At 62.0% G+C, this 20,911-nt stretch overlaps 1 protein-coding gene across 1 annotated transcript in view; it reads right to left on the reverse strand.

The window, feature by feature from the left end:
• The window catches only part of ESPN (espin), a 33,307-nt gene that overhangs the window by 9,230 nt on the left and 3,166 nt on the right, over positions 1-20,911 (reverse strand). Inside the window, exons 3-10 of the mRNA XM_029945932.1 lie at positions 20,688-20,909; positions 17,728-17,921; positions 7,325-7,511; positions 7,007-7,189; positions 6,708-6,839; positions 4,019-4,220; positions 2,867-3,138; positions 9-192 (exon numbers count right to left, since the gene is read on the reverse strand). Of these exons, the coding sequence (XP_029801792.1) occupies positions 9-192; positions 2,867-3,138; positions 4,019-4,220; positions 6,708-6,839; positions 7,007-7,189; positions 7,325-7,511; positions 17,728-17,921; positions 20,688-20,909 (1,576 nt within the window). The remainder of the gene's footprint in view (positions 1-8; positions 193-2,866; positions 3,139-4,018; positions 4,221-6,707; positions 6,840-7,006; positions 7,190-7,324; positions 7,512-17,727; positions 17,922-20,687; positions 20,910-20,911) is intronic.

A 20,911-nucleotide genomic window follows, 5' to 3' on the forward strand; every position in this document is an offset into this window, starting at 1 on the left:
GCTGGCGGGCGCGGGCTGGCAGGCACGCACCTCCTCGCTGTGCGCCATGCCCGGGCGTGCGGCCGGCGGCCCCCCGGGACAGCGGCCCAGCTGCCGGTAGTAGTCCCCCGTGCTGGGCTGCTTGCTGAAAGCGCGGGGCCTGCGGCTGGAGTCCTGCCTCCGCAGCCCGTCGTGGCCGTCGCGGGAGCTCAGCTGCGGGGAGACAGCGGGCGGAGGGGCTTCAGGCTCCGCTCCCGGGTGCCTCCCACGCCCCGCCCCCCCAGCTCTTCGCGTTCCCGGGGCTCACGGCCAGCGGCCGTCGAGGGGCGCGGCCAACCGTGTTCCCAGGCCCTCCTGTTCTCAGAGCGGATATGGGGCGGGGGTCCTGGGGGAGGGCAGGCTCGGTCGGCCCCCCAGGGAGGGGTTCTGGGCGCAGGCCAAGGGCCACAAGGGCCCCCAATGAGGCTAGAAGGGGCGGGACCAGGGGCGGATTGACCCAGCCCAGTCGCCAGGGGGAGCCGGAGAAGGGGCAGCTCGCAGTTGAAGCCAGCCCAAGGCCTCAGCCTCACCCCATTCCTGGCTACCGGACCGTCCCACGCGTCCCCAAGGCTCTGCCGAGTCCCTTCTTTCAGGGACTCCGACCCCGAGGGACCCCTCTTGGAGCCCTTGTCCTGTGAGGTTCCTGGTTGCCCAAAGCTCTAAGCTCGCCCGGTCCCGGGGCTGCTCCTACCTGCGCCAGTGCCAGTGGCCCCCGCTGTGCACCTGGCGGCGGGGGCGGCATGGACCCGACACCTGCGCTAACTGATCCCTCCTCTCAGGTTACAGCCCAGCCCTAGCCCGCCCGCGCCTAACAGCGCCTCAGAGCTCGGCCGGCCTGACATCACCCAGCGCCAGCCAATCCCGCGGGGGCCCACTCCAGCAGTAGGGGATGCCGCGGGGGCTCCACGGGCGTGGCCGCGACCCGCCTGCCCGCAGCGCCTCGCCTGCCCCCCGAGCCAGATGTGGTCCCGCCCCTGCAGCTCTCTCCCTCCGCCGGGTGCTGAGCACTCGGCCTTCACCTCACCCCCTCCACTTGCCCACTCCATACCCCGTGGAGCGAGGGCGGGGAGCCACCCAAGCAGCGGAGCCCCCTGGGTTCCGGGTCACGCCCCCGCCCTTCCCCGCCCGCATCTGGAAACCATCGACATCCGCGTAAGCGACACCGACACCCGCGCCTAAGCCTCGGGTTTCAGGGGCGGCAAGGCGGGCTCGGGTAACAGCGCGGTGGCCCGCCCTGTCGCAGCTGCCCCCAGCTAAGCCTAGCCCAGGGAACAAGACATGGGGCGGCGGGGCCAAAGGCCGAATCCCTGAGCCGGGGCTGTCCCCTATTCCACTCCCCCCCCTCACCCCCCCGCCCGTGAGTCCCCGCGGTGGCCCTAGACCTCTAAGCCCCACACGAACCGGCTCTCCTTGCAGGAAACCTGACACCACAGGATTTGTTTTCTGGGCCAGCCCGCCCCTCGGCGCCCCCTGCAGCCCCAAGGCACCGATGCCACGACCCTGCTCCCGCTGCGGTCAAGCAATGGCCAGGGCCAGGGGGCGGGGGCGGGGGGGGGGGTGCAGGCGCAGTGGGCACACAAAGGGCCCTTTGTGGAGCTGCCTGTCGCCTGCGGCCCTGCACGCACACAGCCGGTGGGGGCATGGGACCTCGAAGTCCTGGCGCCGAGGGGAGTGGAGGGGGCACAGGCTGGGCCACCTGCCCTGTGTGGCTTTGGGCAGGGCCTGAGCAGCCAGCCCTGAAAGTCCGCTTGCCCTTGGCCTCTGCAGCCCTCTCCTGGGCTCTCTCCACCTCACAGAGATGAAAGGGGAACCCGACTGAGAGCCTGGTCCCAGATGGCATGAGGGGAGGGTGGAGTCGCTGTGGAGAGTGTCTCTCCCCTCCACCACCCAGTGGCCTCGTGACCTGGGACACCTGTGGGCAAATTGGTTCTGGGCTTTGGAGTGGTTGGCCTTGGGCTTGACTGAAAACTACAGGTCAGGACTCCCACAGGGCCCTCCGGGGCCTCCACCCCATACTCACCTACCTTTGGTTTCAGGCTGCCCCCCACGTCCCACACCAGCTTGCTCTGCCCCTTTGGCCAGCATCCCAGGGCCGCCTGTAGGGCTCTCTGCCCAGGATGCTCAGCTACCCAGCCCAGCCCTCTGCCCCTAGAGCCTCAGCCAGGCCCCCAGGGGCCCTGACATCCTGGGGACCTCACACCCAGTGTGTCCACACTGGATACAGCCCCTCCCCACAGGATGGCTCTTCCCCCACGCCTCACATCGCAGGACTGGCCCTTCCACCAGCCTGGGCACTCAAGCCCCAATCCGGAGAGCCAACCTCAGCTTTACCCTCCCTCAGCCCCCACTACTGAATGCTGAGTCCCGCTACTGTGCTCTCTCTCTCCCTCCCTCCACCCTCCTCCTGGCCCTCACCTTCACAGTCTCCTCCCCTCATCTCCCACCTGGAAGCCAGCCCCTTGGGGACCATTCTCCACCTGAGCCTGGGGCTCTGGGCACAGGTAGGTCTGCGGAGGGGGCAGTCTCTGCACATATTTTCTGCCAATTCTGTGACCCATGGAGGAGGACCCAGCTCCCTGAGAGGCCAGGCTGTCTGATTACATGTTCCTTCACGCATCCCCAGTTCCCGAGAGGGTGCTGGCTTTGTCTGACTCATCTCCCTGTCCCCAGTGCCCAGCCCTGAGTCCCCACAGGGCTAGCCAGGAGCTGAGTCTTGAATAGGCCCCCGGCCCAGGTCCCCTCTCCCCGCACCCCCTGCCCATGGGCCAGGCAGTCTCGTGGCCTCAGCTGCTGCCTGTCAGCCCAGTCCCAGCGCTGGGAGGCAAGCAGGTGGGTGAACAGTCACTACCTCCTGGAAGGCCTCTGTCTCCACGTGGCGGAGTTTGCTCTTGGTCTGCATGTAGATGTCTGCTGCAAGTGGCTCCACGGGGGGCGTGGGAGCCGGGTAGCCTGGTGGGGGTGGGGGCAGTTGGGTGCTTGGTGGGGGTGGTGGCGGCGGAGGGAAGCCGGGTGGTGGTGGTGGTGGCGTGGTTCTCTCCATCTTGCCCTGGGGTTGGCCCAGCTCAGGGCTCAGCATGTCCACGTAGCTTTGTATATCTGCAGCTCTTGAACTGGCAAGGCCTGGGGAGGGAGGAAAGGCAGGGTGCGGGGGTTTGCAGATAGGCTGTCCCCCAGGACTGAGACCCTCTTCCACCCAGAAGCAACTTGCCAAGGGGTGACGTGGGCTTAGGGACGCAGCTTCCTACGGCACACTGAGGGCCCCAGCAGCACAGGGCCCACCTCGCTGGGGCAGGGGGAGGCTTTCAGCAAGGGTGAAGGTGTAGTCCTGAGCTCAGACCTAACATGGCAGTGTGGCAGGAGTCCGCCCCAAGCTGCAGGGCACCCCACCATGTCTGGAGGCCACCACCCGGCAGCAGGAAGCAGACACTGCAGGTAGCTAGTCACCTAGGCTCAGGGTGTGCTCAGCACGTGTATACACACATGCCTGTCTAGACTTTGCGGTTTCGTGTGTGTAGGTTTGCGAGCATCTGCACATTTCTTTGTATTTACAAATGTGTTTTCGTCGGTCTGTGGACATGGGGTGTGCGTGTGTGTGTTCACATGTATACATGTGCCCGGAGCATGGGACTGGAAGGCTGTGTGTCCGTGTAGGTGTGTGCATGCATCTGCATGGTGTTGGGTGTGTGCTTGTGCATGCATATCTGTGTGCTGTGCATACATGTGTGCACTCCTGAGTGTGTGTAGGTGTGTGTAAAATCTGGGGAACATGTGGGGGGGCGAGTCCCCTGCAGGGGACACATGGGTTTTGTCGCAGGGAGAGGACCTGCGCGTGTACCGGTGTGCTTGTGAGGTGCACACCGCAGGACGAATGTCACCTGCCTCTTGCCAGGACCAGCAGCCTGACCTGGGCAGCCTCCAGCGTTGGCTGTGGGCTGAGTGGGCCCAGTGGTCCGTCCCAGTCTGCGCTCCCGCCTCGCTCGCCCCAGCCTGGCCCACTTACCACGTGAGGAGCGCTGGCCCTTGATGCTGGAGTGGCTGGAGGAGCAGGAGTCGTAGTTGGAGAGGGTGCTGGTGGGCGAGCTGAGGTCAAAGTTCAGCGGCTGGACCGACATGGTGGTGTTGGGTGACGACATGCCGGAGTCGGGCTGCTTGATCTCCAGCTCCGTGGACGGGTCCCGGGACAGCACCCGGTGCTCCACGCTCTGAACGGGAGAGGGGGCAGTGAGGTCAACAATGAAGACCAGTGCACTGGGGCCAGGGTCCTGCTCCGGCATGTCCTTGCTGTGTGACCCAGGCCAGGCCACTTCCCTCTCTGGGCTCCACCCCATTATGAGAATGTCTTCCCAGGCTAAGATTCAAGCCCAGCCCCCTCGCAGCAAGACCTCAGTTTCTGGGAAACTCCCACGTTAGGCCTTCTTTGCTCAAGGGGGTTGAGAGACTGTCAGAAGAGGGGGCCCTGGTCTGGACCCCAAGGGCAAGGTTGCCGTGGCACCAGCCTTCTCCTCCTTCCTCATCAGAGGGATGGGCTCCAGTGTACTTGGGGAGGGGGCTCGGGAGCTGCAGCTGATGGGAACCCTGAAGCAGCTGGGGTAGAGGAGGCCGGCGGGGGCCCCCACAACTTGCAGGGAAGACTAACTCCACATGACCTGGCCAGCAGCCCTGGTCTCTCCTTGCCCTACCGGGGCAAATCCCAACACCAGCCTAGCCTGATGGGGCCCTCGGAGAAAGGGCGGGGCCTGGGGGCGGGCAGCTCAGGCCATAGGCGTGCTGTCCCCACCACCATCTGTGCCCCTGCCCAGGGGCCTGACCCTCCCAGGAGGGGAGCGCGCTGGGGTGGGGGCCCTGCTTACATTGCCCATGCTGGCCTTGCTGCCGGCAAGCCTGCTGGCTGGCTCCCTCCGCTGCCTCCTGCCCAGGCCTGCTCCTCCCTGCCCCGCGCCCCCTCCCCTGCCTGAGAAGTGTCACAGGCCCCCTGGGAGCGGGAGGCAAGCCTGGCACCAGGTAACAGCTCAGCAGCCCTGCTCATTGGCCCTGTAATTAGGGGCTCTATGGGAGTGTTTGCCTTTTCTGGGCCAGCATCCTGCAGGGCTTGGATCTGTCTCTGCTGCAGCTGGGCCTATCTGGGTGAGGGGGCCGAGGGGCCTGCAGCCCACCCAGTTCAGGGGGGCCGGGCCAGGCCCTGCTGCCTGTTCCATGAGCCAGGGGGAAGTACAGGGGCTGGGCTTGGAGGGAGAGGGTGACGGAAGACGCTCTGTTCTTGGCCGTCAGCAGTGAGCACTGGGGTGCCCAGCCCTGACCCCACGGATAACAGAGGTTAGGGGCCCAGGCTCTGCAGCCTGGAACGCTGGCTTCAAAGGTCACCCCTCCTACTTACTAGCCAAGTGACCTCAGGCAAGTCACGTATCCTTTCTGGACCTGAGGGTCTTTCCCTGTCAATGGGGACAACAGTACGAGCTGCCCCGTTAAGGTATGAAGATTTTAAGTGAGTGAAGGGCCAGGGTTTGTAGCAAGTGCCTGCTGTACTACAGTGTCAGTATTAGTATTACTCCACTGTGGAGGGTGAGATCATGCTATAGAGCCCCGGCAGGCTGCTTGCCAGAGGGAGAATTCAAGGGATGCTGTTTATTGCTTACTGCTGGCAACTGAAGCTGCCATTTAGGGGAGACAGGAGGGCCTGGGGCTTTGGGCCACCTGCCACCCCACCCTCCAAACAGAATCGTACACTCTCTCAGTGGGCAAGGACCACCTCTGGTGCAGGAGTGCCCTTCCCAGCATCCACCTCTGTTTGTGTAACCTGGTGACAGGGTGCTTACTATCTCTTGGCCCATTACTCTCTCTGGGTGGCCCTTTGGGGGGGGCATTCTTCCTTGGGTTCAGCTGCAGTCTCCGACCGCGGGGCCGAGCAGTGCTCTGGAGTACCCAGAAGCCCGGTGCGTGCCATCTCGCCTTCTTCCCTCCAGACCTCATTTCCTAGTCCCTCTTCTGGCCAGGCTGCCCCCTAGAGCTGGACCTCCTGAAAGGCACCTGTGAGACCCACCCTCTGTCCTCCCTCCTGTCCCAAAGCAGGCATTACACCAGATGAGGCAGGGCCCTGGACTTGGAGCCAACCCCACCTGAGCTCAAGTCCCAGTAGGTTACTTCACAGCTGTGCAACCATAATAAAATAATTTAAAAAGAGTGACAGAAGTTTCCAGTTATGAAGGAGCTGTGAAGTGAGCAAACATACCCGGTAGTGGTCAAGAGCAGTGGCTCCAGGCCATGCCATTCAGACTCCGCCCATTTACAGCGTGTGATCGGGTGAGGTGGGGACATTAACACTGCCTACCGTAGAGGTGGTGGAGAGTTAAATGAGCTACTACTTGTGGGCTGTGGGCAGGTGAATGAACTTGACTATTCCCACTGGCATATGTCTTGTGATTTCTCCAAGCCTTCTTTCTTACCAGGAGGACGCTGATTCTCTTCCCCTTGACCCTTTTCCTTCACCCCCTCCCCTTTCAATGGTCAGTGGCTCTGGGCTGGAAAGGGGAATGGTCTAGGACACTTCCTCATTGTGTGACCTCGGACAAAGGACTTCATGTTTGCGAACCTCAGGTTCCTCCGCGGTAAAGGGGTCACAGCACCTGCCCCTGGGGGCAGCGGGGGACAGGGTCGGGGACGAGATTAAGCAGGGGGCAGCGCCGCGGTCCTACCAGGTTCTCCACCGTGCGCAGGTAGCGGGTGCAGTGGCTGTGGCCGTTGTAGTCCGAGAGGTCGGCCGCCGTGTATCCGTCGCGGTCGCGGACGTCCAGCGCCGCGCCGTTCACTACCAGGATCTGGCAGCACTGTGGGGGGCCGCGTATGAGGACCCAGGCCGCTAGCCCTGACCCCCCCACCCCACCCCCGCCGCAGCGCGGGGGCAGGGCTGTGCTGAGAGCTGGGCGCCGGCAGAGGGCGCCCGCCCCGCCCCGCCCACTCCGGCCCCGCCCGCCCGCTCCGGCCCCGCCCCCACCTCCAGCTCCCCGTTTTCAGCGGCGTCGTGCAGAGGGGTCCCGCCCCACAGGTCGGGCGAGATCTCGCCGCCGTGCAGCAGGAGCCAGCTGAGCACTTTGGCGTGGCCGCGGCTGGCCGCGAAGTGCATGGCCGTGGCGCCGTCATTGTCCCGCTCCGACAGGCTCACGTCGGTGCAGCTCACCTGGGCGGGAGGGGACGGGGCAAAGACGGGCGGGGGCTGGGCGCCGGGCCCCTCCAGGCCCCGCCCCCGTCGGTGCCCGCGGTTTCGGGAGCAGACCCCGCCCTTTCCCGGGCCCCGCCCCGCCCCCGAGCTCACCAGCCACACGATGACCGGGCAGTGGCCCATCTGCGCCGCGGCATGCAGCGGGGTCATGCCGTCTAGGGCGCTCAGGTGCGGGTCCGCGCCGCACTCCTGCACCAGGTACTGCGTCACCTCCAGGTGGCCCTCCTGGCACGCCAGGTACAGGGGCGTGGCACCGTTCTCTGTTTGGGCATTCACTCCCCTGCGGAGACACAGCACCCACCGTGGGCTCTCAGCGCCCGCCGCCCTCCAAAGCCTCCACCTCCTTATGCCCCTCGAGCTCTTTTGGGGAGCTCCGGAGGGCTGGGACAGTGGGTTGGAGAAGGTGTAGTGCCCGGTCCCGCTACACCTGACTCCCTCTGGACACTTGGTCCTGGGCCAGCCTCCCTCTGGCCCGGCCACTCCCCTCCAGCAGCCTCCCTTCAGCAGTGACATCTGACTGAGTCAGTCCCTGTCCTCAGTAAACAGCCCAACCTCTTCACCAGGGTCTACAAGGATGTGGTGAGCTGGCCTCTTCTTACCTTTTCAGCCACACTGAACCACTGAGCCCCCAAGTCCCCAAACCTGCTGTCTTACCTTTAAGCCTTTGATCAGGTCCCTCTCTCTCCTGGAATGCCCTTCCTCCTCCCTAGGACTCAGTCCAGATCCCTCCTCAAGGACGCCTGCCCTGATTTCCCCAGGCAGAGTCTGCCTTTCCTGCCTCTGTGCCCTGTATGGCCCTCGGCTCACTCCACCGACTGCCTGTCATGCTTGATTGAACATAACTGGTTTTGGTCTCTGCCTCTCCTGGAAGACTGAATTCCCAGAGGGCAGAGTAGTAGGGTTGCCAGATAAAACACAAGATGCCCTGCTAATTCTGACTTTCAGGTTAACAAGAAATCATCTTCTAGTATAAGTATATCCCAAACAAAGCATGGGGCATACTTGCACTAAAACATTATTTGTCGTGTATCTACACTAAAGTTAAATTAAACATCCTGTTGTCGATCTGCCAGCTCTGCAGGTGGCCACCATTCACCGAGCACCTCTTTTGTGTTATGGTATTGGTGGGTAGGTTCTCACTAAATGCCCTAAGGTCGGTCCTATTGTCATGCCCATTCTGCAGAGGGGCAATTGGGGCACTGGGGAACTGGGAATCAACCCCGCATGGTGGAGCACTGCTGGGAAACAGGGAAGGTGGCCCTGTCTCGGACTCCCTATTTTTCTAACTTCATAAAGGCTGTGGACAGGTCAGAGCTCAGTTACCACCGTTGGGCACTAGGTGGAGCCACAGTCTAGGAGCAGACACAGGAGCTGCTGCCCAGGCTGGTCCCCTGCGAGTCTCAGAAGCTCTGGGTGGGGGCTGTGCTGCCACCCCCCACCCCCGCCGCGCTGGGTCAGCCCTCTGTGTCCCAGGGGGTGCACCCGACTTCACATCTTCCCACCCATCTGCCTCCCCGGTCTATCTGTGGGCGACATCAATCACACACTCCGTCAATGTCAGTCCACGCCCTCCCTCCCTCATCCAAGCTGTCCTTCAACATGGGCACTGGGCCACCCAGTCCTCCTCTGTCTGCCCACACACCGCCCTCCTGTCACCGACATGACTTGGTCCCTTTCCATCACACACCTCTTGGAGCCTCCCAGCTGACTTCTCCCTAAAATTCTGGTCCCTGTCCATGTCCCTGACCCCTGACCCCTGACCCCAGACCACCTGCAGCCCCTCCACTGGGCGCCTCCCCGCTCCCTCCTTACTCCTGACACGGGCACCTCCTCCCTGGACATGGAACTCCCATTTTCTGGGGCTGACGCTGAGCGTGGCCTTTTACACGTTTGGGGTGGGATGGAGACTATGGGTGCTGCCCTCCATCACCAGACCCACGCAGGGCAGTGGTGCTCATGGCAGGGCACACGGTGACAGAGACTCCTCCACACACCTCTCCCCAGGAACACTCTGGCTGGTGGCCACCAGCCTCCACGCCCCAGTGCCATCAGCACCCCCCCCACGCATTCACATACTGATGTGACAGTAACAGCCTGCTTAATATTTCATGACCGACACTCAGTGGCCTGAATTATTCACCCTGTAACCAAGGCACAGTAAGTGCTGGGGTCCTGGGGATCAGAGGCTGAGGGGGGCCACCACCCAGGACCCACTGAGACCTCTCTGGGGAGGTTTGAGGCAATGCCCACAACATGGGGCGCCAGATCTGCCAGGAGCCCTGCCCCCCCAGCACCCCCTGTTTGGCAGGTGTCCATGACCCCGGGGTGGCCAGCCAGTCTGGGAAGGTCTGAGAAGCTGGCACAGAGCAGGACCTGAGCGGCGGGGGCGGGGGGGTGTGGTGGTAGGCAGGCCAGTGGCTGACACTCCCTACTGGAGTCCCTGGAACAAAGTAAATGCTCAGTAAACGTTTTAGCTTATCCCCTCCTTACTGTCAGTACTTCAGGCTCTGCAATCCTGGAGCCGCAGCCTCCGGCCCAGGAGACCCCAGCACAAGGGGGCAGCTATGCTGATGGGTGAGGGTGGAAACGGGGGTCCCTGGCCTTGTCCCCCTCTTCTACTTTGGCTTGGAGGCAAGAAGGGCGGGAACACCCTCATGCTCACTGGGGGAGATTAGAAAAATATGGATGAGCCCAAGGAGCAAACTTAATTACTTTAGATGGAGAGAGAGGAATATGTCCTAGCAGGAATGACAATGGGTAGCGGTGAGAGCAGCGCTGTTCACCGAACGACTGGTCTGTTTCAGGCCGTGTGTGCCCAGAGCTTTCTCACCTCGTCCTCTCAGCGACAGGTGGGGCGTTGGCATTGTTCCCTTTTTCAGATGAGGAAACTGTGCAAAGAAGTCTAAGGCCACTTGATGAGAGACAGGCAGAGAAAGACCTGAGTATAAGAGGGACTGAGCGGGGCACCTGGGTGACTCAGTCGGTTAAGCATCTGACTTCGGCTCAGGTCATGATCCTATGGTTCATGAGTTCGAGCCCCAGGTCGGGCCCTGAGCTGACCGTGTGGAGTCTGCTTGGGATTCTCTCTCTGTCCCTCTCTCTGCCTCTTCCCCATTCACGTTGTCTCTGTCTCTCTCAAAATAAATAAATAAACTTTAAAAAATTTAAAAAAAAAAGGAGGGATTTGGGTGTGAGCCCGCCAACGTGTGTCACCGTCTTACCTCTTGTCGCTTTGTTCTCAAAGCAGACGGGGCAGTAATGGCCCAGGAGACACGCTTGGAGACCCCTTAGCACAGCTGGTCACCTGACATGAGCCTGAAGCCGTTGTTATATTTTGGGCCCCCTCCTCCCTGAGCCTCTGTGGGGACACGGCTGGGCTGGGGTGTCGTGCTCAGCTCAGCCCAGCCCAGGTCAGGCCAGGCATTGATTCTGCTGTGGAGAGTCATCCAGAGGACAGGGGTGGGGTCTTGGGGGGGCACTTCTGGCCTCAGGATCCCACCTGCTCTCACCCATCAGGTTCTCGCCAAAGTGACACTAAGGGTACCCGCTCCCCTGCCCTTGGCCCTGGCCCCCAGCCACTACCCTGACTCTGTAGCTCACTGGGTGGGACCCTAGTGAGTTCTTAAGCTCCTGAGCCTCAGTTTCCATATATGGCAAATGGGCATCATAATTGTCCGGCATCTCCTTGCCTCTTATGAGAGAAGGGAAGAGGGAAGCTTCCTTGGAGGGAAGGCTGGTGCCGCAGCGCCCCCCTCACCCACCCACTGGGTCTCAACTGTCACCCCCTGTGGCCAGCCCCAGGGGTTTCCCCATGCTCCTCTGACTTAGCCCCTCCCCCTCTCCTGAACACCTCTTGGCTTCCTGGACCAGCCACCCCTGACGCACCCGCCAAGCCTAAGCCTTCGTGGCTGGGCCTTGGCCTTCACCTGACCTCCGCATGTGGACATCCCCAGGGCCTCCTTTCTTTAAAAATTTTTTTTTTTAAATGTTTTTTATTTATTTCTGAGAGACAGAGAGAGACAATATCAGCAGTGGAGGGTCAGAGAGAGAGAGGGGGACACAGAATCCGAAGCAGGCTCCAGGCCCTGAGTTGTCAGCACAGAGCCTGATGCGGGGCTCGAACCCACGAACTGTGAGATCATGACCCGGGCCGAAGCCGGAAGCTCAACCGACTGAGCCACCCAGGCACCCCTAAAATTTTTAAAAAATATTTATTCATTTTTGAAAGAGAGGGACAGAGTGCAAGCAGGGGAGGGGCAGAGAGAGAGGGGGACACAGAATCGGAAGCAGGTTCCAGGCTCTGAGCTGTCAGCACAGAGCCTGACGCGGGGCCCGAACTCACAAACTGTGAGATCATGTCCGATGCTTAACCGACTGGGCCCCCCAGGCGCCCCAGGGCCTCCTTTCTGAACAGTCTGCCCATCGCTGAGGTCATCCACCTCCCAGGGTCAAAGGTCACCTGCACCCCCATGCTCCTCTCTCGCTTGGCCCTGGAGTCTCGATGTGGCCCCCACCTCCACCCACAGGCCCTTGTGTGCATTGCCCAGGCCTCTGGGACTTTACGTGCCTTGAGCAGATCTCTTGCTTTTCTCCCTCAAATCCTCCCCAGCTTGCCAACCCCATTTTGGGAAAGGACGCCACGCTGCCCTCCCTTCTCTTTGGAGATCCCCAACCCTTGACCTCTTAATAGGTCAAAAACTCCCTAGCAACAATCGTATGTCATATCTTTCTTCCTCTATGGAAAAGAGAGAACACGAATGAACTGCAACAACACAGTGAAAGTGGAATGCTTGCTGGAAACCTCTGTCCAAGACTAGTGCCGGCTTGCTCCTGCTCTTCCCAGAAGCAGCAAGGAGCCACCTGCCCATGGAACAAACCAGATCCGGTCCATGAACAGCATTTCTGGTGGCCCTGCCCTTTGCCACTAATTTCTGCTCCAAGGAAGGTCGGGAAGGAGCCGATCCACGAGGGTCAGGCGCAAGGCTGCCCTGGATAAAAGTCACGGGTCCTTTGGTGGCTCTACCTCTCTTTTCCTCCACTCATGCCTCCTGGCTTATTTGAAAAGATCCCAAATTAGGTCTGGCGCAGGGAAGAAATGCAGTCATGATTTGAGGAAGGTTCTAGAACAGTCAGCTTTACACGCAATCTGTCTGCAAGCCGGGCTGAAATACTTGTCCCTGCAACTCTCCCAGCCCTCCGGGCCTGCCTTCTAGTCCTCAGCGAAGCCGGACTTGATCCCAGCATCTGCCTCTGCTGGTGCTCTTACTGGTGGTGCTCCCACTGGTGGTGCTCCCGCACCAGACGTGCGGGGCCGGCCTCCCTTTTCATCCAGGTCTCAGAGCAGCTCTCACCTGCGCTAGGAGGCCTTCCTTGACTCCCTCACTTCATTTATTTGTGTGTGTGTGTTTTTAAGATTTTATTTTTATCTTTAAACATTTTTATTTATTATTGAGAGACAGAGACAGAGCATGAGCATGGGGAGGGGCAGAGAGAGGGGGAGACATAGAAGCTGAAGCAGGCTCCAGGCTCTGAGCTGTCAGCACAGAGCCCAACGCAGGGCTCGAACCCACAAACCGTGAGATCATGACCTGAGCTGAAGTTGGATGCTTAACAGACTGAGCCACTCAGGTGCCCTAAGATTTCATTTTTAAGTAATCACTCTACCCAACGTGGGGCTCGAACTCACAACTGAGATCAAGAGTCATATACGCCCCACCGATGGAGCCAGCCAGATGCCCCTTGACCCCCTCGGTTTAAAGAAAACCCCATTGGTTTCTACCAAACTACCCCATTTTGCTTTATGGCACTGGTCACTGGGGATGTCCTGTGTGCCTATTGGTTCACTCCAGGGGACACAGGTCACCAGGCCGCCACATGACACAAAAAGAGCAGACCCCTGCCATCCCAGAGCTTGGTTCCCGTATCGCTCCCAGAAGGCAAGCCGCTGCACACGCGAAGGAACCCCCCTGGAGGAGGCAGGCGCTCTCCACCCGTCCCCTCGTTTGCCCTGGGAGCCTCCCGGAAAGTCGGCTCCAAGAAGCTGCGAGGGGTCCTGACGCCCCAGGCCCTGATGGGGCACCCAGTTGTGGTTGCTGAGTGAGGAACTGTGGGGGTGAGTGAGACAGCAGCCAGGCGGGGAGCTCTGTGACGTGCCCTCGCCCATGGCCTCAGCTGGTCTGTTTGCTGGGTGGGCCCACGGAGGCCCAGCTCAGAGTGCCATCTGAGGTCACCCTCAGGGAGCTGCACGTGGGGCCAGACAAGCCCTGGGGCTTCCAGCCTCCTCGTGCTTTCGACCAAAGTTCAGTGTCTCAGGCACCGGGCCTACAGGGAGAGGAAGACCAGGTCTGCTCTCGCTGGTTGGGGAGCTGCGGCAAGAGAAGGCCCCCGAACGCACAGAATGTAATGTCAGGTGGTTGGGAGGGTGCTGGGGAGAAGAAAGCAGGGTGAGGAAGACCTGTGGGCTGCTGGGCAAGCGACAGCATGAAGGAGGTCGTGGGCAGGCCTTTCGGAGAGGTGGGGGTGGAGCCAAGCCTCCAAGTTACAGAGAAGGTTCCAGGCGTCAGGAACAGCCAGTGCGAGCTGGGCCAGCCTGCTGGAGCAGCTGCAACGGCGCCCAGGAGGTGGAACGGGGTGCAGAAGGGGGAGCGGCTGGAGGTGAGGTGTGCAGGGTGGGCCAGCGTGAGGAGGGCCCCGGGCCGGGGCCCTTGTAAGGAAATGGCCTTCCCTATGGTTGATCAGGGAGCCTGGGGCCAGTCTGGGGATCTGGCTTGCATCTCAAAGGTGGGCAGAGCTGGACAGGAAGAGGGCAAGGGCCAGAGCAGGGGGACCGAAGATATTAGGGACGGGGCCAGGAATGGGGGATAGACTCGGAGCCAGATATGGTTTGGTCAAGGCCACACAGGGAACTGGGGAACCCGTGGGGCCTCAGCTGCTCAGTTGGCCTCTCTGAGACACCGTGTCTGTGTCTGCCAACATTGTGCCTCAGGGGCATTTGTTTAACTCACTGATGTATCCCTGGCACTTCAAGTATTACCTGGCACAGGGACCCTGGGGGCTCAGGTGGTTGAGCTTCCAACTCTTGATTTGGGCTCAGGTCATGATCTCAGGGCTCACGGGATGGACCCCACGTTGGGCTCCATGAAAGAGTCTCTCTTTCTCTGTCTGCCCCTCTCCCCCACTTGCGTTCCTTCTCTCTCTCTCTAGAAAGGGGGCGGAGAGAAAGGGAGGGAGGGAGAAAAAAAGAAGGAAGGAAGGGGAAAGAGGATGGAAGGAAGGGAGGAAGGAAGGAAAGAAAAAAAGAAAGGAAGGAAGGAAGGAAGGAAGGAAGGAAGGAAGGAAGAGACAGAGGGAGGGAAGGAAGGAAGGAAAGAATATTGTTTGGCAGAGTAGATACTCAATAAACGTTAGCTGAGTAACTCAATCTGTAAACTGGACACATTACAGAGCTGCTGCCTACGGTGGTTATAAGGCTCAGACTACCATGGGTGCTAGGCACTAAGTCAGTACTCAGCAGGCCAGAGCTCATCTGGGTTAATCCTGACCCCTGGCCAGCACACTTCCAATCTCCGTCCAGGGGCAGGGACAGAGGTCTCAGGCGAAGGAGACACTTGTACAGAGGTGGAATCGATGCAAATCTCTGGACAGACTGACTTTCCAGTTTGCTCTGACGGGCGGAGCCCAGGGGCCCCAGAAGAAGGAAGAGCCCAGAGCCTCGCCGCCCTCAATACTGTCCCCAGCGTCAAAACTCAAGCCCAAGGGTCTGAGCTGAGCCTGGGGCTCCCCTCCAGCTGCACAGACCCCAGGTGAGCCCATGGTAGAGGCCAACCGAGCCCGAGTCGTTCCTGGGGCCCAGCACCCCGCTGGCAAGGTGGGCAGGAGCTCCGAGGTGACACATTGTTCGCCCCTTCTCCTTCTGCCCCTACTGGAGGTCTGGTTACCTGGGTCCCCTCTGCCAACCAGGAGTGCTCCTGGCCAGGAGGGTTGATGCTCCCACCATCTCCCGCAGACCCAGGCCCCGCCAGCCTCCATGCTGCCAGCTTAGAGACCCTCTTTCTGCGGGGAGGATCCCCACGGGAAAATAGCCCCTGGAAGAATTTGCCCTGGAAGAATTTGCCCAGTAGATTGGGATACCCTGGAGGAGAGGCAGGCGGGTGCAGGCGTCCCTGCAATCTCAAGCCTTTTCTAACACCCTAAGGTGCAGCCTGGCATTAGCAAGGCCTCCCCGAGGCTGTCCAGGCCTCCTGCTCCTCCGCAGCTCGGCATTGCCATGGCCCGCTGCTGCCCACAGCCTCCCTGGGCGGCATCGAGTTTCTCACTGGTAGGTCTGGGAGCCCTTCCTCCCTCACCAACCACCAGGGAGAGCTGAGCCCTTGTGAATAATTCACTGGGCTTCACAGCAGGCCGGGGAGGCTCACGGGAGCGCAGGGACACCGCTCCCACAGCCAGGCTGCCCGCGCGGGGCCCTGGGTTGAGTGAGCCCCGTGGCCTTGGAGAGCAGGAGTCTCCACCCCCCAAGATAAGAGTCTAAATGGACACTGACCTCCAACCCCCAGCAGGGCCCCCCAGTTCCCAGCAGTCCCCTCCTGCCTGAGGCAAGCACACAAAAGCACCTTCTGATCAGCCTGGTCACACGCTTGGGGGGGCGGTGGGGGGAATGGACCCAGTCCTCTGACCACCTCTGGGAGGTTCGCAGAGGGCTCTGAGGGAGGGGCTGACGGCCCATCAGCCCAGGCCCTCTGGCCTCTGAGTTGGCACCAGGGCCCAATCACAGCCGGCACCTGGCATGGCCTGGGAGGGGTCAGGGTTCCCGCACAATGGTGCTCCGTGGCATAGCCGTCTTCCCGAGGCCGGGATCGCAGCCCATGGAGGGCTCCAGCTCATCCCAGGCCCCAGGCCTTTCGGTGAGGGGGTTCAGGGGCCAGCCTGGGGCTCCACCCCCGCCCCCCCGCCCCAGTTCCTCATCAGTGCTTCCAGGGCTGGGTTTAGAGCCCTCTCTCAGTTTATACCATTTGGGCTAAGTTGGCATTGCCATCAGCCTGGCTTTGGGGGGCCCATTATGTGTGCTGAGGGAGGCTTCTGGGTGCAGAAGGGTGGCCACGGCCCATTCATCCCCTCTCAGGACCTCAGTGTCCTCTGTGTTTCGTGAGAGGGGTGGGACAGGAGCGTTCGAGTCAGTGCGGTGGGACAGCATGCGTGTTACCACTGCCACTGCCCAGCCGCAAGCTGGACAGGCCAAGTCGGAGATTTGGGAGCAGGCCCCCGGGGGTGCTGCTGATGTGCCAGGGTGGGAGCCTGCACTCAGGGGTCCCTCCCCAAGTGCAGGACTGACGTGACCCAAGCCCTAGCTTGTCCAGAAGCAGAGAATTCATGCCCATGTGACCTCTGGCAGGGACAGCGGTGAGAGGTCCCTGCCCGTGCGCACACCTGCTGGGCTCCCGCCAACCAAGCCTGGCTGTGCCCGTAGGCTGGGCTGGGCTGGGGAGGTATTAGGAAGGCAGACATCCCCCTCCTTGTGCCAGCTGCTTCCAGCCTGCCTCGGGGCCTTGGGGCCGGCTCCCCTCTGGCCTGCTCCCTGGCAGCCAGCGGCCCTGTAGGCTCCCTCAGGGATGGAGCCAGTGGTGAGGCTCAACCCTCTGACCTCAGGGCTGCACTCCTCCTGAGGCTCTGTCCTCTGTCACCCTTATGCCCCAGACCCCCACATGGATTGACAAATGTCACCGATCAAAGCCCCCATTTGTCAGACAGTTCCACTCTCCTGAGACAGTCCCCCAGGACCCCTGCTCCCCCTCAGGGGCACCTAACACCTGGCTCCCTCTCTCCCCCAGGACCTCCCAGGACTCCCCCCTATCCTGCTCTGCACGGAGCCGCATTCTTCCACCAGCTCCCACCCCACCCCGGGGAGCCCACTGCTCAGCTGCTCTCTCAGACCTGCCACTCGGGCTGAGGGCCCTGGGAGGACTGGAGGGCCCCACTTCCCTTGGTGGTAGCAGTGGGCTGAGGGGCCACAGGAAATGACAGGTTGCTCTCTGGATGGCCTAATCAGGAGACCTTGGGGCTAGGAGGTGGGAGGCTCCTGCTCGTTTTTTGACTAGGGGTCCAGGAAACTCTCCCATTTCTTCACCCCTACTCCTCCCCCCCCCCCCATTTAGAATAGTCTTGCAAATTGGCAAAGGCCAGAGCTCAAGAGAGCCGCCTGGGCGGGTAGGTTCCTGGAGAGGAGCGTGTGATCTTGGACCATATGCCCAGCCGCCAGGGGGCAGCCACGTGCTGGGGGGGGGCACCTGCTTGTAAAGCTGTGGGGCAAGTGGCCATGGGCAGCCTGCCAGGAAGGGAAAATTTTCAGCCTGGGTAGGAGCTATCTCCGGCCTGGCCCTGTGGCCACTGGGGATGGCCCTGACGTGGTGATTCCCCTGGAAAGCAGGAGGGGCAGAGTGCAGGCCTTCCCCGGAGCCCTCGCCCGCAGCACCCAGAGGAGGGGGGAAGGGGGCTGTCCTTACTCAGGGTCGTGCCTGAGGAGAAACCTCAGGGAAGGGAAGTCTCCTTTGGCGGCAGCGTAGTGGACGGCCAGGGCGCCTGTGTCCGTGGTCGCGGTGGGATCCCCACCGCCATGACGCAGTAGCCATTCCACCAGCTCAGGGTGGCCGAAGCGGGCAGCCAGGTGCAGGACCGTGGAGCCAGAATTGTCTCTGTCCTGTAGGAGAAGAGCGCATTAGCCCCGGCTCGTCCTCACCGGCTCAGACCACACCTAGTGCCCCACCAGCCACAGGGGCCGTTCTGTCCTTGGGCACCAACTGGCCCTCAGTTCATAAGCGGCACACCCACGCCCACGCCATCCGGGCCGGGCTTCCTGGGGCCCGAGGTCATGGCTGGGACTGCTCGCATGCAGTAGGCTATTAGGACATGGCATTCTCGTGCTCCCTGCAAGAGAAACTGTCCCCCCATAACCCCGATGGTCTGGGAATGCCTGAAGGAGCGAGCCAGGGTGGCTGGGGCCGGAAGGGTGGGCTGCTGGGGCTCTACCAAGCTCACAGCAGGACGGTGGGAGCAGCCCCTGCATCTAGCTCTTGGCCCCCCCTTCCCCTCCCCACGTGTCACATGAGAAAAGGCCTCCAGCTTAGTGTACCCCCAATAACCCAACATCGGTGCAGAGAACTGCCCCCCCAGCCCCCAGCAGACGCCCTGCTCTTGGCTCAGGGAACAGGCTGTGTTCTTGCTCTGTGGGGGAAGAAGCTTCCGGGTACTGGTGGCAGGGCCTGGACAGTCAGCCATGGGGGTAGGTGTGGGCTCGAAGTGGCCCCTGGGAGGGGCTCGGGTAGCACACCCTCCCAGGCACCCCCGAGGGGGCAGGCTGATGGTCGGGGGCCCAGCAGTACGAAATGTGTCATCCGGGAACATCCAGGTGTGTGCGTCTGTGGGGGGAGGGGGTTGGCCGGTGCCGCTGATGTGCGCCGGGGCTGGAGGAGGGGACCCACCGAGAACCCAGAAGTCTGGACTCACAGGCTGGCGAGTTTGGGAGTGTGGGCACCAGCTCAGCACAGCACGAGCTCCCTGCGCCAAGCCCGTGGGATAACGGGGGCAGGCAGGGAGGAGGGCAGGGGCACAGGGAAGGGGACGCAGGAGCAGCAAGAGGTGGGCATGGTTTACTAGGGTCAACGAGGGGAAGCCCCTCTGCCCAGAGAGAGGCGCCGCGGGGACAGGTGTGGCCAAGGAGACTCGAGGAAGGTGACAGGAAGAGGGGGCACAGAGGGACAGGAGCCCCCGCTAGTAAGTCAGCGGTCAGCTCGTGGGGGTGGGGCTGTGCGGCTGGCAAGGAGGCAGGAAGAAGGCGAGGGAGGGCAGAGCGGCAGCTGAGCACAGCCCTGAGAGTCCTCTGTGTGCTGGGCCACCCAGGCAGGAGCTGAAGTTCGGTTCAGTCTGTCCCCTGAGCTGGGACCTCTGGAGGGGGAGGGGGGTGGACAGTAAGGAGAGAACCCGGGCCTGTGGGCTCTGGCCTGTCCCCAAGCCTCCAACAGCTGTGTCGGCCCCAGAGCCTCACGTGCTGCGGCCGGCACCCTAAAGCTGCTTATCTCTCTGGGCTGAGGAGGGCCGGGGATGGAGGTCATCTTCCCCCCACACACACTTCCGCCCCCAGTACCCAAGCTTGCTGGGGCTCGAGGGAGGGAGACCTGATAAGCTCGGAACAAGGCCGCTTGCTCCCGTGCCTCCTCCGCAGTGGCCCAGGCTGGACACCGGGAAGAAGGGGGCATGCCACCTCCCCAAAGAGTGGGTGTGGACCGTGTGCCAGGAGGCCCTGATGCCAGAGCCAGCCAGCAGACGAGCAATCCGCCCATCTCCCAGCAAGGGTAGGAAGGGGGGCCTTGCCACCCTGAGGGGAGAGTCCGGTCACCCTGAGGTCACAGCCAGCCAGCCCTGGGTCACCCCTGCCTCCTCTCCTCCCACATCCAGTCACCCCAGCGGTCTTGCTCACTGAGAAATCAGTTCTGCTTCCTGCCTCCAGTGGCTTTTCCCCACAACTAGAATATCATCCAAATTCCTAGCGACAGCCTATGGTGGCTTTGCCTAGCCTCCCCCGGACCCCCCCCCCCCGGCCCCCTGCTCTGAGCATGCCTTCCTCCTCGCTGCTTCTGCAATAGGACAAAAAAGCGTGTGCCTGAGGGCTTTGCACTTCTTGTTCCTTGCACTTAGAACACTCATACCGTCACCTGGTCAGTGACTTTTCATCATCTAGGACTCCCTGCTGACGTCACTCATTCCTACCCACCTGGCCCAAGCAGCTAGCTCCCCGACACCCCGCTGCATGGTCCAGCAAGACCTGAGGGCACTTGGGTTGGCTGTCCATTGCCCCCATGGACTGGCAGTTCCGGGAGGGCACCTGAGTCCCCAAGCCGGGCACTTGCTGGGTGCTGCAGAGATAACACAGCGGGGCCTGAGCCACCTCCTCCTCCAGCTCAGGAGGGGCCGGGCTTACATCCGCCTGGGGGCCACTGAGTGAGACCAACCAGGTGCCCCTTCTTAGGGCAGGAAGCCTCGGGCTGGGCTGGAGAAGCAACTCGAAGCTGGAAGGCAGGAAGGTGCTGATGTCCCAGGGTCAGCTAAGGCCCTGGGGAGGCCCCATTTACCACGCCCATCACCCCTCCCCCATGCCCTGGCCTTGGGGACACCTGCATCTCCGCCTGGGGTGGGCTGTAGCACTTTGTCCACTTTCTTCCAGACCTGGCCTTCTGATTCTGTGCCCCACCTACACTCCAGGACTCCCTTGGATCAGTGCTTTGCTCCCCTCCCCATCCTCCCGCCCCTGTCCCAGATTAAATACTGGCCCAGGTCAGCCCAAATCCCTCTAGCTCCCCATTACCCCGCGCTCTTCTAGGCAGTGGCCCTGGCTTGCCCGGGCACTCTCCATCTGGGGAGCCCATCCCACCCCAAGCCCCAGAGCGCCCAGTGACCTGCGCGGACCCACCTGCACTCCACAGCCGCCCTGCGAGAGCAGCCACTGCAGGCAGGCGAGGTGGCCAGTGGCGGCGGCGTCGTGGGCCGGCGTGGCTCCGTTGCGCGCGCGGGCCGTGGCGGGCAGGGCGGCCTCCTCCACTAGGAAGCGCAGACAGTGCAGCTTGCCCGCGCGGGCAGCGTGGTGCACCGGCAGCGCGTCCAGCGGGTCCCGCTGCGCGGGTGTCAGCTGGCCCT

This window comes from Suricata suricatta, chromosome 8 (assembly GCF_006229205.1).
Source record: "Suricata suricatta isolate VVHF042 chromosome 8, meerkat_22Aug2017_6uvM2_HiC, whole genome shotgun sequence".
Taxonomy (NCBI): Eukaryota; Metazoa; Chordata; class Mammalia; order Carnivora; family Herpestidae; genus Suricata; species Suricata suricatta.